Source organism: Pelodiscus sinensis, chromosome 5, assembly GCF_052426305.1.
Source record: "Pelodiscus sinensis isolate ZL-2025 chromosome 5, ASM5242630v1, whole genome shotgun sequence".
Lineage (NCBI taxonomy): Eukaryota > Metazoa > Chordata > Testudines > Trionychidae > Pelodiscus > Pelodiscus sinensis.
Window position 1 is genome coordinate 127,231,842 of NC_143056.1, and position 15,068 is coordinate 127,246,909.

Genomic DNA, 15,068 nt, shown 5'->3' on the forward strand with positions numbered 1-15,068 from the left:
GTGATCCTGTGGGTAAGATTCAGAATGTATATTGACCAGGGATTTGTGGCTGGTTCTTTGGGACCGGAGAGACCCGTTCAGGGTAGGTGAGATTGGGTTCTATAGCCCCTCACCTATGTGGTAGGCCCGGGGCTGATTGTGGCACAGGGAGAGCTGGGGTGTCTGAGGGGTTTTGCACGTGAGGCTTCCCGCTGGCCAGATTGGCAGCTGAAGCACTCGGTGTGACTGGTTTGTGACCTCTTTGGGAACGGCCTCCAGTCAAGGGCTGTAAGGACCCTGAGTTTGAGCAATTCACCATGAGCGGATGTCCTCAGCTGTGCCCAGAAGTGGACCGTTCCGTCACACTCTTCTGCCTCTGTCTCCTACCTCAGAGAGTTGTCCCAGCTCCCTTGTCCCAGCCAATCCCAGGCTCCTCATTTGATCATTTTCTGCCCCATCCCCACTGGCTCCTATTTTCCCTTCATATTCTTGTCCCAGTCTCTCTGTGCAAACAGCCCCATTATCCTCCTGCAGCCCAAGTTCCTCGTCCATCTCCTGCCACATTCTCCCTGCCTGCATGCCCCGTCTGCACCACCCAGTCCAACCTGCCTCTGCAGCTCTTGTTCCCATCTCCTGGCCCAGCCAATCCTAATCTACACTCCCTCCACTGAGCTCATAGTGTGACCTCTGTGTTTACTGCTTCGTTGGCTTCCTGTCCACCCTGACTCTCCATTTCCCCTCTAGCCCACTCACTGACTCCCCGTCTCCAAGCCCTATGCCTCAATCTACTCCTTCTCCTGCTCACTAGTCTAGCTCCTGTCTCCCCTCTGTTTGGAACAGGCTGCTTCCTTCTCCTTCTCGCTGCCTTGGTTCCAGCTTTGGGAGCATTGAGAACACACAGGAGCAAGAATTGCAGGAGAAGTCCTGTTTGGTGTGGCCATTCCCAGGTTGGCCCAAGCTCAGATGCTCTGCCCGGATGTCTCATACACAGTTTGGTCACATGTAGGCGCAGTAAGTGGGAAGAGTGGGTGTGAACTGACATTTTTTTAAAAGGGTCTTATCTTGGCTCCATGTGGGTGATTTTCATGGGACCCCTAAAAGACACATCCCTGATACCAGGCGTGAAACATCACCTGGAATTGAAAGGACGTGCGAGAAGCTTCCCTTGATCTGAATGGACTGAAATGTCACTGCCAAATGAAATGCACAAATTGTCTGGTTATAAAATGTCCAAATCTTTTGACGTTTTGTGTATAAAAAGGACACGGCAAATCTTTATATGGGCAAAAGGCAAAACACCGCCTTTATTAAGCATACAATGGTAAAGCAGGTTTTTTCTTGTCATCAGTATTTTATTTTGATGACGAGGTCTATCTGCAGACACATTAGATACGGGTTTTGTTTCTATTAGAGCAGGGCTCCTCAACTTTAGAAGCTCCAGGGGCCACAATGATACTCACAGCACATGCCGAGGGCCTCAACTTAAGAGTGGTTGCATAGACATGCAAATATATATGCAAATATATGGAAATAGCTTCTTTCACACTGATGGGCATAAATACAAAGATTAAGGCAGGACTAAACACACAGGCCCCATATAATTCAGTTCTGCTGATGTTAATAAAATGCTGTAGTTCCCGATTTCTACCCATTCCTGTTTCAGCTCACATCACTCAGGGTATGTCTACACTGCCATCCTAGTTGGAACTCGAATGTAGGCATTCGAACTTGCAAATTAAGCCCGAGATTTAAATATCCTGGGCTTCATTTGCATATTCCCGGGTGGGCGCCATTTTTAAATGCCTGTAGTTCGAACTACCTGCCTGCGGCTAAATGCGGCACAGACTAGGTAGTTCGAATTAAAGCTCCTAATTCAAACTACCGTTATTCCTCCTGCAAGCCACGGGCAGGTAGTTCAAACTATGGGCATTTAAAAATGGTGCCCGCCCAGGAATATGCAAATGAAGCCCGGAACATTTAAATCCCGGGCTTCATTTGCAAGTTCAAATGCCTACATTAGCCACCCTAGTTCGAACTAGGATGGCAGTGTAGACATACCCATAGTCTTTCTGGTCTGTGACCAGTGAGAGTGGGGTTTGGTCCCATGAGACCCACTGGTGTCATTACACCGGCACAGAGCCCTGGCGATCCGCTCTAGGGCAGGACTCTGCTCCGAGTCAGGATGGAGACGGATTAGCAAGTCCTGTCAGGACCTTTCCCAAAGTTCTTTGATTTCAGGATGGCGGGAAACCTCCATTTCCAGATCAGGGTCTCCAGCCTGGCCTGCTGGAGGCACTGTCTCCTTTAGGTCTGTGCTCTGAGTGTCTTTGCTTTTTCCGGAATCTCTCAGCTCTTCAAAAACCCACTAGAGCGCGACCTTGAGAGAGCCACAGAATCGCCGCTTCCCATAGCTCCCGACTAGAAAGTAGATAAATGGGTTGATGCTGCTGCTTGCACAGGCCAGCACGTGAAATATCGCTCTGTGCTCAAATACGTTACAGTAGCAGATGAAGAAGTGGAGGCTCTGAAGGAGAGTGAAGAGGAGGAAGAAGAGGACGGTGAGCAGGATGACGGCATAGAGCTTGCTGGGCGGGCGCCGCTGGGAGCTCTGTCGCACCTTGATGAACAGGGTCAGACTGGACAGAACCATGACGGGGGTGAATATCAGGACATTCAGAACACTGATGGGGAGGAGGGAGGTGATGCAGCTTTTCTGAAAGGGATCTAGACATAAAACAGCCACAGGACAGCAGAGCAGGCAGGAGAGAGCCCAGAGCAGGGCAGACACAATGGCAGACAAGTGCCTTGGCCGGCGACTTCGGTGCCAGATGGGGTAGAGCACAGACACACACCTCTTCGTGCTCATAGCCATCAGGAGGTACAGGCTGGTGCTGTATGTCAAATGACTTGTAAACAGTAATAACATTTCAAATATTGGAGTACACTCGCAAACTATATATTCTAGCAAATAAACTGTAAGATGGGCAACCGAGAAGAGGAGGAAGACAGTGGCGGTGATGGCCAGATTGAGGACGTAGATGGTGAAGGCGTTTCTCTTCATGCGGAAGCCCAGGAACCAGAGGACGATCCCGTTCCCCACCAGCCCCAACAGACAGATAATCAGAGTGATGTAGCTGATGATCACTGGAGGGGCATAATTCACGTGGAATGCATTGACTTTTGTGTCATTATATATATATCCGTAATCCCGGCCAGAGGCTGTTGGTGGCAGGGACTCTGTGCTCAGCTCAGCCATCATGGAACTGCTGATATGGGATGCCAGTGTCCCCCGCTGCACCTTTCTCGCACACGCCTATTGGCAGAGAGCAGAAGGGCGAATCAGCATTTCACACCCCAGTGCTGTGTTATCACTACTTGTTCCACCCCTCCTCTGCCTCTTGCGCTGGACCAGCTGATCCCAAATGGCTTGCGGAGGAGGGCGGGGAGAGGGAATCTGGGGACAGAGAGAAACATGGCGAAAGGCCCAGGGGTGAGGAGCAGCCTGGACTGACAGCAAATGGAAGAGAGAGAATTAGACCCAGAGGGAGAGCTGGACAGACAGACAAGGACAGAGAGACAGAAATGGGACAGGATGTTGGCTGGCCATGGATGGTCAGGAAACAGCATGCAGGGGAAGTGGAGAGAGGGGATAGCGGAAGAGGAAGAGAATAATCCTGTCTAATCAATGGTAGCAAAGAGTAGTGAATCCGTCCCTCACCGGAATTCCTCCTTGGGGCCCAAACTGCGTGTTTACAGGAGCCGGGCTGGGCTGGATCCACTTCAGAATCTCAATGTCTCATGGTCACTAACTGCAATTCTCTGGGGAGAATCTTCTTGGCCACGTTTTCCAAGCAATCGTTTGTTATCCAGATGTAGAATATGTCCCTGCCAGTCCCTGTGTAGCTTTTGCAGCCAGTGCTTGCAAGTGTTGGCAGAGAACCGTCTTGCCCACACTGTGGGCGAGACACAGAAACTACAGAATTTCGAGGTCTGAGATGCACAGTGTGGTTTTATAATATCCAGTAATGACAGGGTCTGTACATTGCTCCTCTTCCTCTAAAAGTGAAGGAAATGGCTGGCTTCTGATTAAATTAGACGTGATTGGTATAGTAGAAAGCTGTTATGGTAAAAAGAAATGCAGCACGGGGGAGGGTGAAACATTTCCCGTATCTGTTGATTTTTGTTGAGAGATTTTTGAGGAGGTTTAGGTTGGACATTGGGAAAAAATTCCTAACTGTCAGGGTGGTCAAACACTGGAATAAATTGCCCAGGGAGGTTGTGGAATCCCCATCTGTGGAGATATTTAAGAGCAGGTTAGATAAATGTCTATCAGGGATGGTCTAGACCATTGGTCCCCAGTGCGGCGCCTGGCCATGGGCGCGTGGCGTGGGCGCGAGGCACATGCACGGCCCCGCCCCTGAGCTCCCGGCAGACCCGAACGTTTGGGGACCACTGGTCTAGACAGTACTTGGTCCTGCCATGAGGGCAGGGGACTGGACTCGATGACCTCTCAAGGTCCCTTCCAGTATTCTATGATTCTATGAGTCTATCAGCTCCTTTTGTTCTTTTTTGTTTTAATGTCCATTCTCCTTGCACTTTTGGATTTTTTGTCAGAAAACTAAACACCCCTAATGGAAATATGTGAGTTATAAACTGCAATGTTTTTATTTTTCTTTAGTACTTCATAGGAATTTTAATTTGAGTTGTCTTATGCTGCCATTCTCTATGGGCCAGGCCATCCTACAGAACTAAATCTCCCACTACATCCAGGTGCCTAGCATGACCAACTACCACTTCTTTCCAAAGGGGGAAGACTGTGGTGCAACATGGGAGTTGTAGTCTAGTCAGGGACCCCAGTCTCCGGAGAAAAATGGGAATGGGAGACACTTGAACTCTCGACCCCACAAGCAAGGATGCTGAAATTTCAGAATTCAAATAATCTGGTTTTAATTTGTCACTCAGTAGTTAACATTTTCCTTGGAAAAAAGAGTCAGGAACAATTGTTTATCGAAATCATCGGGAAAAAAATCTTTCTTCTTTAATCAGCTGTCATGTAAGATTCTACTTTATTGTCTAAGAACTGGTGCCAATCAGAGACTCAGTCACAGGAAATTGTCTGGACAAGAGCAGTCAGCCCAGACATAGACAGGCTATCATCAATGAGGGGCAAGAAAGCTGGAGCAATGACAAAATTGAAGTCCAAACCGCAAACTATCAAATATAAACAACAGTTGTTCACTGAATTCCATGTCTCTGCAGTAAAATGCTGAAACTCAGTCTTGTGGTGGAATGGGTGATTAGAACTCACCCACTACTATTTCCAATTTGGGGACAATTTAATCTTAACGACAGAGATACAGCGATGGGCACCTACACGGTATCACAATATGCCAACATCTTTATGGCTGACCTGAAACTTTTCCTCAGCTCTCCTTCTGTAGAACCATTAATCAACTTACACTACATTGACGATATCTTCATCATATGGAGCCATGGGAAGGAGATCCTTGAAGAATTCCACAGGGATTTTAGCGACTTCCACCTCACCATGATCCTTAGCCCGGACCAGTCCACATGAGAGATCCACTTCCTTGACACCACAGTATAATTAAAAGACTGACACATTTCCATCTCTTCAACGTGAAATTTTAAGCACCAGTTCTTCAAGCTCATATTGCTAAATACAGGTGTGACAGAACCGTCCGGGCCTGAACACCCATGAGAGCGTCTGCTCAGGTTGAAGTGCTCAAAACAAGGGCTCTTTACAGCGCCAGACTGGAGGGAGACCTTCTCAAACAGGTCCCAAACTGGTATACTGAGCAAAACCCTTCAGACACCCCAGCTCACCCCAGCCCCAGGCCTACCATACAGGTGAGGGGTTATAGAACCCAATCTTACTAATTCCAAACAAGATTTTCCAGTCCCAAACAACGAGCCACAAATCCCCGGTCAATTTTTACTTTGGATCTTACCCACAGGATCATGCTGAGCCAATCCTTTAGAATCTAAAATCTAAAGGTTTATTACTAAAAGAAAGAAAAGCATGAGACTAAGGTTGTTAAGGAGAATACGTTACGTGCATCAAATCACCAAGTTCTCAACACAGGCTCTTAGCAGAAATGTTACAAACTGGTATCTTGAAAGTCTTTGGTGTACATCCTATGTCAGGATGGGCCCATGATTCTCTCCGGCTTTCTGTCCCTTGCAAGGCTGCATCTGGAATCAGTAGCAGAACTGAAGGTAAGATGGAGTCTGCCTCATGGCATTTTATATCCATCCCTGGTATCTTTCAAGCTTAGACACACCATGTCCCAGACCTGTATGAGCAGACAGGGTTTCCCGTGCAACTCTTCAGGGGACTGGAAAGTGAAGCAAATGCACACACGGGCTTTGCAAAAGGGTTTCAGGTCAATCCCTCTTTGCTGTAGTGAGTGCACGACATACACAAATCTCAACACCGCAATAAACACCAAGCCCGTTCCCTTGTCTCGCTTTCCTTACTATGCTGGTGTATGCATTGGGTGAAGCTCAGATTCCCTTAGTGGGTCCCGGGTCCCCAGTGCTGCACATGGCTTCTCTCCTGAACCAGGCCACCTCGTTCTCTAATCTCTGCGCTCAGTGCTCTCCTCTCTCTGGCTACGTCTAGACTGCAGAGTTAAAACAGAAAAAGATTTGCAATTTGCAGTATTCAGACTGATGATCTTTTTCCAATTTCCTTTAAAAGAGGCTTTTTGGAGGTGTGGAACAGCAACACGATGCCAAATTTTGGAAAAACCTGCTTTGTTGACATAACCCACATGCCTCATAGAACGAGGTTTACAGGGATGGCGAAAAAGTGCGTCCGCTGTAGAAACATTTTGCTTGGAAAAGCACATGCCTGTTGCCAGAGAGCAGATGGGGAAATCAACAACTGAACCCCCACCCCAGCACAATGTTATCACTGCTCACTCCAGCCACTCCCCAAACTCCTCGCCTGGACCAGCCAATCCCAATGGCTTTGGGGGATGCTCAGGACAGAGAGAGACATGGAGAAAGGCCCAGGGGTGGCAGAGACAGAATTAAATCCGGGGGGGGGGGGGGAGCTGGACAGACAGACAAGGAGAGAGAGACAGAAATGGGACAGGATGTTGGCTGGCCATGGATGGTCAGGAAATAACAAAGGGGAAAAAGGGAAGAAGGAGAGACAGAGCATAGTGGGAGAGAAAAAGCATAATCCTGTCTAATCAATCAACAGTGGCAATGAGCAGTCCCTCACCTGCCTTCCTCCCTGCGGCCCAAACTGTGAGTTTACAGGAGCTGGGCTGGGCTGGGCTAGATCCACTTCAGAATCTCAATGTCTTATGGTCACTAACTGCATTTCTCTAGGGAGGATCTTCTTGGGCACGTTTTCCAAGCAATCGTCCATTACCCAGGTGCGGAGGATGTCCCTGCCAGTCCCTGTGCAGCTTGTGCACCCAGCGCCTGCCAAGTGCAGGCAGAGAACAAACTTGCTGTGACACGTTTTTTTCTCCATTTGCAGCATCATAAAAAAATGCCACTGGTCCAGCGAGCAAGATGGAGAGAGCCCAGAGCAGGGAGAGCTCAGTGTAGCGCCATCTGAAGTTGCTCCAACAAAAAATACAACTTTTACAACTGGAATAAACTGGAGTTGATGAAAATGGTGATGTTCACTTCAGACGGTGCTGCAGCACGTTAGGGAAAAACAAGAGTGTTGCCACACAACTCAGCGCATCCCACATTTAACAGCACAACACTGCATGGCCCATCGAGAAGACCTGGGTTTAGTTGATGTGTGGAACCAAGGGCCAAAGATGAAGACAGTAGAGACACTTTTGAAGACCCTTTATAAGGTCTTTTGCAGCTCCTCAGTCCGAAGAAGACAATTTGAGTCAAAGAAAACGAGACTGTATCATTTGAACCTCCAAATGAAGTAAAGTGGCTATTTAGACATTTTACTGTAAGTGCTTTAATGTGTAATAAGGAGACTCTTCCTACATATTTTGAATGGGAAATCTCATAAAATAATGGCCCAATAGCAATGTACAGCGTGAATAAACTCTCTTACACTAATTACCATTTCACGGTAGCTGTATTAAATGTCTTACATGAATTAGCAGAACTGACCAAATGCTTTCAGAAGAGCTCTTTACCAATGGCAGCTGTACAGTTAGCAAGGGCCTGGATCCGCCAGATGAGAGGGCCGTACCTCGGAGAAACAGGCTCTTAGAGCAGTGCTCTCCAACCTTCTTAGCCACAACATCGCTTTTTCAATTTCAGTGCAATGTAAGATCCACCTCAAACCCAAATAGCCCTGCAGCACTTCCTTCCCAGTCCTTCTTTGAGGGCCTGACCTGATCCACCTTTTCTCCGGGGCCTCCCCCTGCTCACTCCATCCCTCTTCCTCCCCCATCCTCACTCACTTTCAGCTGGCTGGGGTCGGGGGTTGGGGTGCAGGCTCTGGTCTTGGGTCAAGGACTTTGGAATGTGGGAGGGGCTCCAGGCTTAGCCCAGGGCAGGAGATTGGAGTCCAGGAGGGGTTTCAGGGTGCAAGCTGTGGGAAGGAGTTTGGGTGCAGGGGGACTAATGTCTGGGGCAGCAGGTTGGGTGCAGGAGGAGGTTCAAGGCTGGGACAGAGGTTCAGGGAGCAGGCTCTGGCTGGACACCGTTTAACTGAGATGGCTTCCAGGTGGTGGAGCAGTGGGGTTAAGGCAGGCTTACTCCTACCCTGGCCCTGCCCCACTCCTGAAAGCAGCTGGCATGTACAGCAATGGCTTGATGGTGCCATGTGCTACCCCTCATCTACAGGCACTCAGCCCACAGCTTCTACTGGCCACGGTTCCGTGTTACTGATCAATGGGAGATGCAGGAGCAGTGTCTCTGGAGACCCCCTACTCTGCCTTTCTCAGGGGCTGCAGGGACATGCCAGCCACTTCTAGGAGCAGCAATGACCAGAGGGAGAATTACTCAGCCACAACAGGTTAGGCTTGTTAGAACTCACAACTCAACGGATTAAGAGTGAGAGAGAGATGAAAATTACGTAATGCACAGACCAGTCAAAACCCATAAATACCCCCCTTTGCAAGCAGTAAAAGAAGTAACAACCCCCCCCCCCACACACACAATGTGTGTGTTAGGTTGGGAGGGCAGAGGGAAGGGCAGTTGGTTCTTGTGAGAGAGCCAGAGAGAGACACAGTATTTGAGTGACGGATTTGCATTGCCAAGCTCTTCCATCCACGTCTCTCTGGCTGCGTCTAGACTGGCAAATTTTTCCAGGTGGGGCAGAGGTAACTGAAGTGCCAGTGTTTGAGACCTTCCTGCCCAAACCAGTCAGGATCCCCTGACAGAGGCTCTGACATCTACCAGTAGATCCCAATCTACTGGTTAGTGACCACTGCCTTAGAGCAATATTATGAAAAAGATAACCTCATCAAGCACAGCAGATGAACAATTCCATAGTGAACCGATTCCAAGTTTCATCTCCCTGCTAGGTTTGCAGAGAATGAATTAAACGAATGGGCACCTTTTGATTTCACCTCACTTTCATCAAATGAAATCAGGTGTGAATTTGGCACTGGAAACATTAGCAAGCTAGTTGACAAATACAGAAAAATGTTGCACGTGAATCATGTGAGGGCATCTGCCCAAAAATTGCGGAGGAAGAGAAGTAGTTCAGGGGTTCCCACTGTAAACTACCTTGGTATATATCTGTTCCACACTAAAGTTATCGAAGTTTGTAGGAACTGATGCATTATAAGTCCTTTCATTCCCTGCTATAAGTCGTTGAAAACACTCCCCTCAATTTGCTTAAATGGAAGTCAGCCATGGAAAAAAAAAATCCTCGCTTTAAGTTGTTTCGCTAAAAGTCCAAGTTTTTTGGAATGTATCTTGGACTTATAGCATGGACCCCCTGTACATAATTGCAGAGAAATATGAAGCAAAGCTGGTGAGAAAGTTCCAGGAAATGGCGATTTAAATTCTACAGCATGCAGACCAATGCAGTGTAGTGTCCCAATGGGTGGATAGATGTGCAACATTTCAAGCTTCTAGTGCTAACTATGAGCATGGCTTCAGTTTTATGGATAATAGCAAAACTTAATGATGAAGCAGACTAGAAGAAGTTCACCTGGATATACTAATGAGGATCAAATTTCATACTTGTTCTGCCATCCGTCACTACTGAGAGCAGGCTTTCTCCAGCCTCTTTGGAACCTCCCTTCTGGATGTTAAAGGCTGCTATCAAATCCCCCCTCACTCTTCTCTTCTGCAGACTAAATAGACCTATTCTTCTTGTAATTGGGTAGAATTGGGAAGAGTATTGGACACAATACTCCAGATGTGGCCTCACCATAGCCGAATAAAGAGGGATAATCACATCCCTGGATCTGCTGGCAACGCTTCTCTTAATGCAACCTAATGTGCCATTAGCCTTCTTGGCTACAAGGGCACACTGTTGACTCATATCCAGCTTCTCATCCACTGTAATCCCCAGGTCCTTTTCTGCAGAACTACTACTTAGCCAGTCGGTCCCCAGCCTGTAACAATGCTTGGGATTCTTCCATCCCAAATGCAGGACTCTGCACTTGTCCTTGTTGAACCTCATCAGATTTCTTGTGGCCCAATCTTCCAATTTGTCTAAGTCACTCTGTACCCTATCCCTGCCCTCTGGTAGATCTACCTTTCCCCCTAGCTTAGTGTCATCCGCAAACTTGCTGAGGGTGCAAACCATTCCCTCATCCAGGTCATTAATAAAGATGTTGAACAAAACCAGTCCTAGAACCGAACCTTGGGGCACCTCGCTAGAAACCAACTGCCATCCTGACATTGAGCCGTTGATCATTACCCACTAGGCCTGACTTTCTAGCCAGATTTCTATCCATCTTACTGTCCATTTATCCAATCAACATTCCCTTAACTTGCTGGCAAGACTGTTGTGTATCAAAAGCTTTGCTAAAGTCAAGGTATATCACATCCACTGATTTTCCCATATCCACAGAGCCAGTTACCTCATTATAGAAGCTAAAATTAAATTAATGAGATTACCTATCTCCTAGAACTGGAAGGGCCCTTGAAAGGTCATCGGGTCCAGTCCCCTGCCTTTACAGCAAGACCAAGTACCACCCCTGACAAATTTTTGCCCCAAATCCCCTCCTCAAAGATTGAGCTCACAACCCTCTGTTTAGCAAGCCAATGCTCAAACCACTGAGCTATCCCTCCCCCCTAATTGGATTGGTCAGGCATGACTTGCCCTTCATGAATCCATGCTGACTAGACTATTCCTGCTCATTTTCCCCTCTTCCAAGTGCCTCAAAATGGATTCCTTAAGGATCCCCTCCATGATTTTTCCAGGGACTGAGGTAAGACTGACCAGCCTATAGTTCCCTGGATCGTCCTTCTTCCCTTTTTAAAAGATGGGCACTACATTTGCCTTTTCCAGTCATCCAGGATCTCTCCCGATCTCCACGACTTTTCAAAGATAATGGCCAAAGGCGCCTCAGTGACATTTGCCAATTCCCTCAGTACCCTCGGATGTATTAAGTCCAGACCCATGGCTTTATATACATTTAGCTTTTTTAAATAGTTCCTAACCTGTTCTTTCCCCACCAAGAGCTGTCCACCTTTGTCCCATATTGCGTCCCTTAGCGCATTAGTCTGGGAGCTGATCTTCTCCTTGAAGACAGAGGCAAAGAAAGCATTGAGTACTTCAGCTTTCCCCACGTCTTCTGTGACTAGGGTACCTCCCTCATCCAGTAGGGGCCCCACACCCTCTCTGATCACCTTCTTCTTGCTAACATGCCTGTAGAAACCTTTCTTGTTATCCTTCACATCCCTTGCTTGTCGCAATTCCAATTGCGCTTTCGCCTTCCTGATAAATCCTCCAGCTCTTCTCTCCTGGCCAGTCTCACTCACCGCCGGCCAATTCTCTCCCTCTGACCTCCTCCTGGCCAGCCGCGCTCCCCGTTGGCTGGTTCCCCCCCCCCCCCGGTTCTTCTCCTCACAGCAAGCCCCACTCCCTCTGCCAGCCAATTCTCTCCCCCCGCTTCCTCCCCCAGCCATCCCCACTCTCCCTGATCCCCTCCCGGCCAGCCCTGTTCCCTGCCAACTGGTTCCCCCCCTGCTTCCCACAGGCTGGTCCCCCCCATCTCCTCAGGCCAGCCCCAATTCCCCACTCCTGGCCAACCCTGCTTCCCGCTAGCCAGTTCTCCCCCTCTCCCCGAACTCTCTCACCCAGCCCCACTCCCCTCAATCTCCGCCCAGCTAGCACTGCTCCTCTCCCAGCTGGTCCGCACCTCCGCCCCCACCCCCCATCTGAGATCATGTGTGTCTGGTATTTTTTTGGAAGCCATCTGGTAACCCTATCCCAGACAGAAAGCTCAAATACTGGACTGTCCCGTTCAAAACCAGACACCTGGCAACCCTAGCCTTAGGGGACAGATAGCACAGAAAGCCACCCTTAACGATGTAAGCAGGGTCTGAAGAAATGCTTCCATTACAGCCAACCAGAATGGAGGAGAAACCCCGGATGTGTCTATGCAGTGCTTTTTTTGTGACGGTATGGCCCGGAACGGCATACCATCTCCTATTTTCCCAGCCCACAGAAAAGGTACCCATTTCCCCTGTGCATACCGGCACCTGTTTTCCTGGGGCAGCTTGGCCTCTGACGGGATGTGCGGCATTTTTTTTTTCCTGTTCCCAGTGTGGCATGGCTTTTTCCCCCCCTACTCCCAGCACAGTTTTAAAGGGGCTGCATCTGCATTTTGGCTTTTTTCTTCCCTCAACAAGTTTTCCTTTCTATTTTTTTATGGCCAACAAGTTTTCCTTCCTTTTTTTTTTTCTCAATGACTTTGCCCCAGAGTACCAAAACAAGCACTGTGTCTATGTAAATACAGTTTGCCCCTGCTTTCCAGAGTCCTGTGAGATTAAGCTGGGGAGGGTAGTACTCAGCAGGCTGCGAGTCCTCCGGGCACAAGCTGTAAGATTAGTTCAACCTGTTCCTCCTTCCCTCCCTCCTCGTCTCAATGATAGAGCTAAAGTCAGGTTCCATAAGGAATCTCTTTTGTTATTTAAATTACTCCAGTGGATGCTGGACTTTCTTGTGGCTGGACTGTGCTTTGGGCCAAGAGCTGAAATCACTAGCTTTGGCCCATAACCAAATCCATCAGAAGCCGGCAGAAGCAGTGAGTGGATGGTGACAGAGCTAACAGGTCAGTAGCAGAAACATGCAACGAGCAGCCAGGAAAACAGCGGCAGCACGATGAGCAGCCAGCAGGATGGTGATGCAGAGGTTTCATGAGTGGCCAACAGGGCTGATTGGGAGTGACCTGCGATGTGAGGAAGTTGCCTCTTTACTTCCTGCCACTCAGGATGTGAGGTGAACTCTGGGTCTGCCCTGACCAAGGGCAGCAAGTGTGAGTGGGGTTCAGAGCAGGGCAGGGTGTGTAAAGGGGACATTGACATTGCTGGACTTACGAACCTGAGAGGAAAAGGACTTTGCCCACCCTAATTGGGGTGGGAGGGTAACTCCTGGTTCTGATTATGAACTCTCTGGTGGTTTCCCAAACCAATGCCAGGTAACCTACCTCCCTTTTTATTAAAAGTTTCTTTTCTCCACTCCGACTCTGTATGTGTGAGTGGGGAAGCATTTCCCAAGGGTGCTGTGTGATTTTCCCAGCTTACAGGTGCAGTAACATAAAGGCCTAAAACCTACGTCCATGTAGAACAGGCCTGGTGTGAGGACTGATCCCTAGCTAACAACAGACAAAACATGGCTAATGTAAAGCAAAGCTAAGCTGTGAGCAAGAAGCTGGACCCTGCTCACAGAACTTGTCACAAACAGGGCTGAGAGTGCAGAACACGAATTGGTAATAGGCGCAGGTAATTGGTACTGGTCATAAGCAAAGTACAGAAATAGTTGTCAGTAGACTGTACTGAAACACCAAGCATATGGACTCCATATCACTGGAATGACTCCATTAGTGGGAAATTTCTGCACCGACCTGGCAAGAAGCACACTGACGTGGACTTCTTCTCGAGAGTGGGGGAGGAGAAAGAAGCTGCACAAGGAAAGGAAGGAGACTTGGGTGGGGGCTGTGTGAGAGGGTGTCGGAGTCCCAGGAGAGGAAAACCCCCACACCCCACACTGATGTGTCGCTCTGCACCGGTACCACAGCGCTCTGGAGTAGTCCAAAGACTGACACCCCCCCTCCCCAAGACACCACTTTATATACAGGTTCTAACAACTTACACATCACTGCTGACGTATCAGGTTTTCACCCTCTGATGTTGCCGGGTTACCGCTCTCCGACGCTACTTCAATACCACCCATCGCCCTGCACCTCGTGATCTGATTAGATCATCTCTATCCATCATGCTGTCAGTTTAGACCCTTTCCTGAACCTGGATCTGTATCCGTGAGGAGTGTGGTTTCCAAGGTCTTTTTTAGTGAGCTGGTGGTGCCATGTGCTTTCAACTTATGACCAGTACCAATTACCTGGGTCTATTACCAGGCACCTTTGATCCTTATGTGGTTTGTGGTCTCATGGGGCTCTCCTGGGCTTGCTGCACAAATCGACACGGCCCACATCATGGAGCACACACAAGTCCCCCACTGCACCTCTGGCTTTTAAATGTAGACAAGTAAGCTCTGCAGAGTGCACTGCTTGGGTCAACACATACAGGACCTCTTACAATAGCAGGTGTTTATGATGAGAGAAAAATTCTGCATTTAATTTTCCTCTTGCAGGTTTCTCCTCCCCAACACTTTCAACCCAGCACTTTTCTCCTGTTCTGATTGTAGGAAAGTCTCACACTGTCCACCAGGTGCACCTTGATCATGCTGATTTTTTCCATCTCTAGTATCTAACTCAACCGCACCCAGGGGAAAAAGCCCCACCCCTCCCAGGCTTTCTTTAATTGTCAGCAACAAAACTACAATTTAAAATTGGAGTTCAGTCCAGTGAGAGCATTGTCCAATTTGTTCTTCTTCCCACAGCAAAATACACTCAGACTGTGGGTACGTCCAGACTACATGCCTCCGTCGACGGAGGCATGTAGATTAGCCAGATCGGCAGAGGGAAATGAAGCCGCGATTA

General features: G+C 48.5%; 1 protein-coding gene across 1 annotated transcript; it reads right to left on the minus strand.

Annotated features, from left to right (window-relative positions):
• Positions 1-1,995: 1,995 nt before the first annotated feature.
• LOC102448750 (proto-oncogene Mas-like) lies at positions 1,996-11,922 on the minus strand. Its single transcript, XM_075928501.2, has one exon. It carries the CDS (start codon positions 3,236-3,238, stop codon positions 2,345-2,347), a length of 894 nt encoding a protein of 297 aa, XP_075784616.2. The 5' UTR covers positions 3,239-11,922; the 3' UTR covers positions 1,996-2,344.
• Between the last annotated feature and the right edge of the window lie 3,146 nt (positions 11,923-15,068).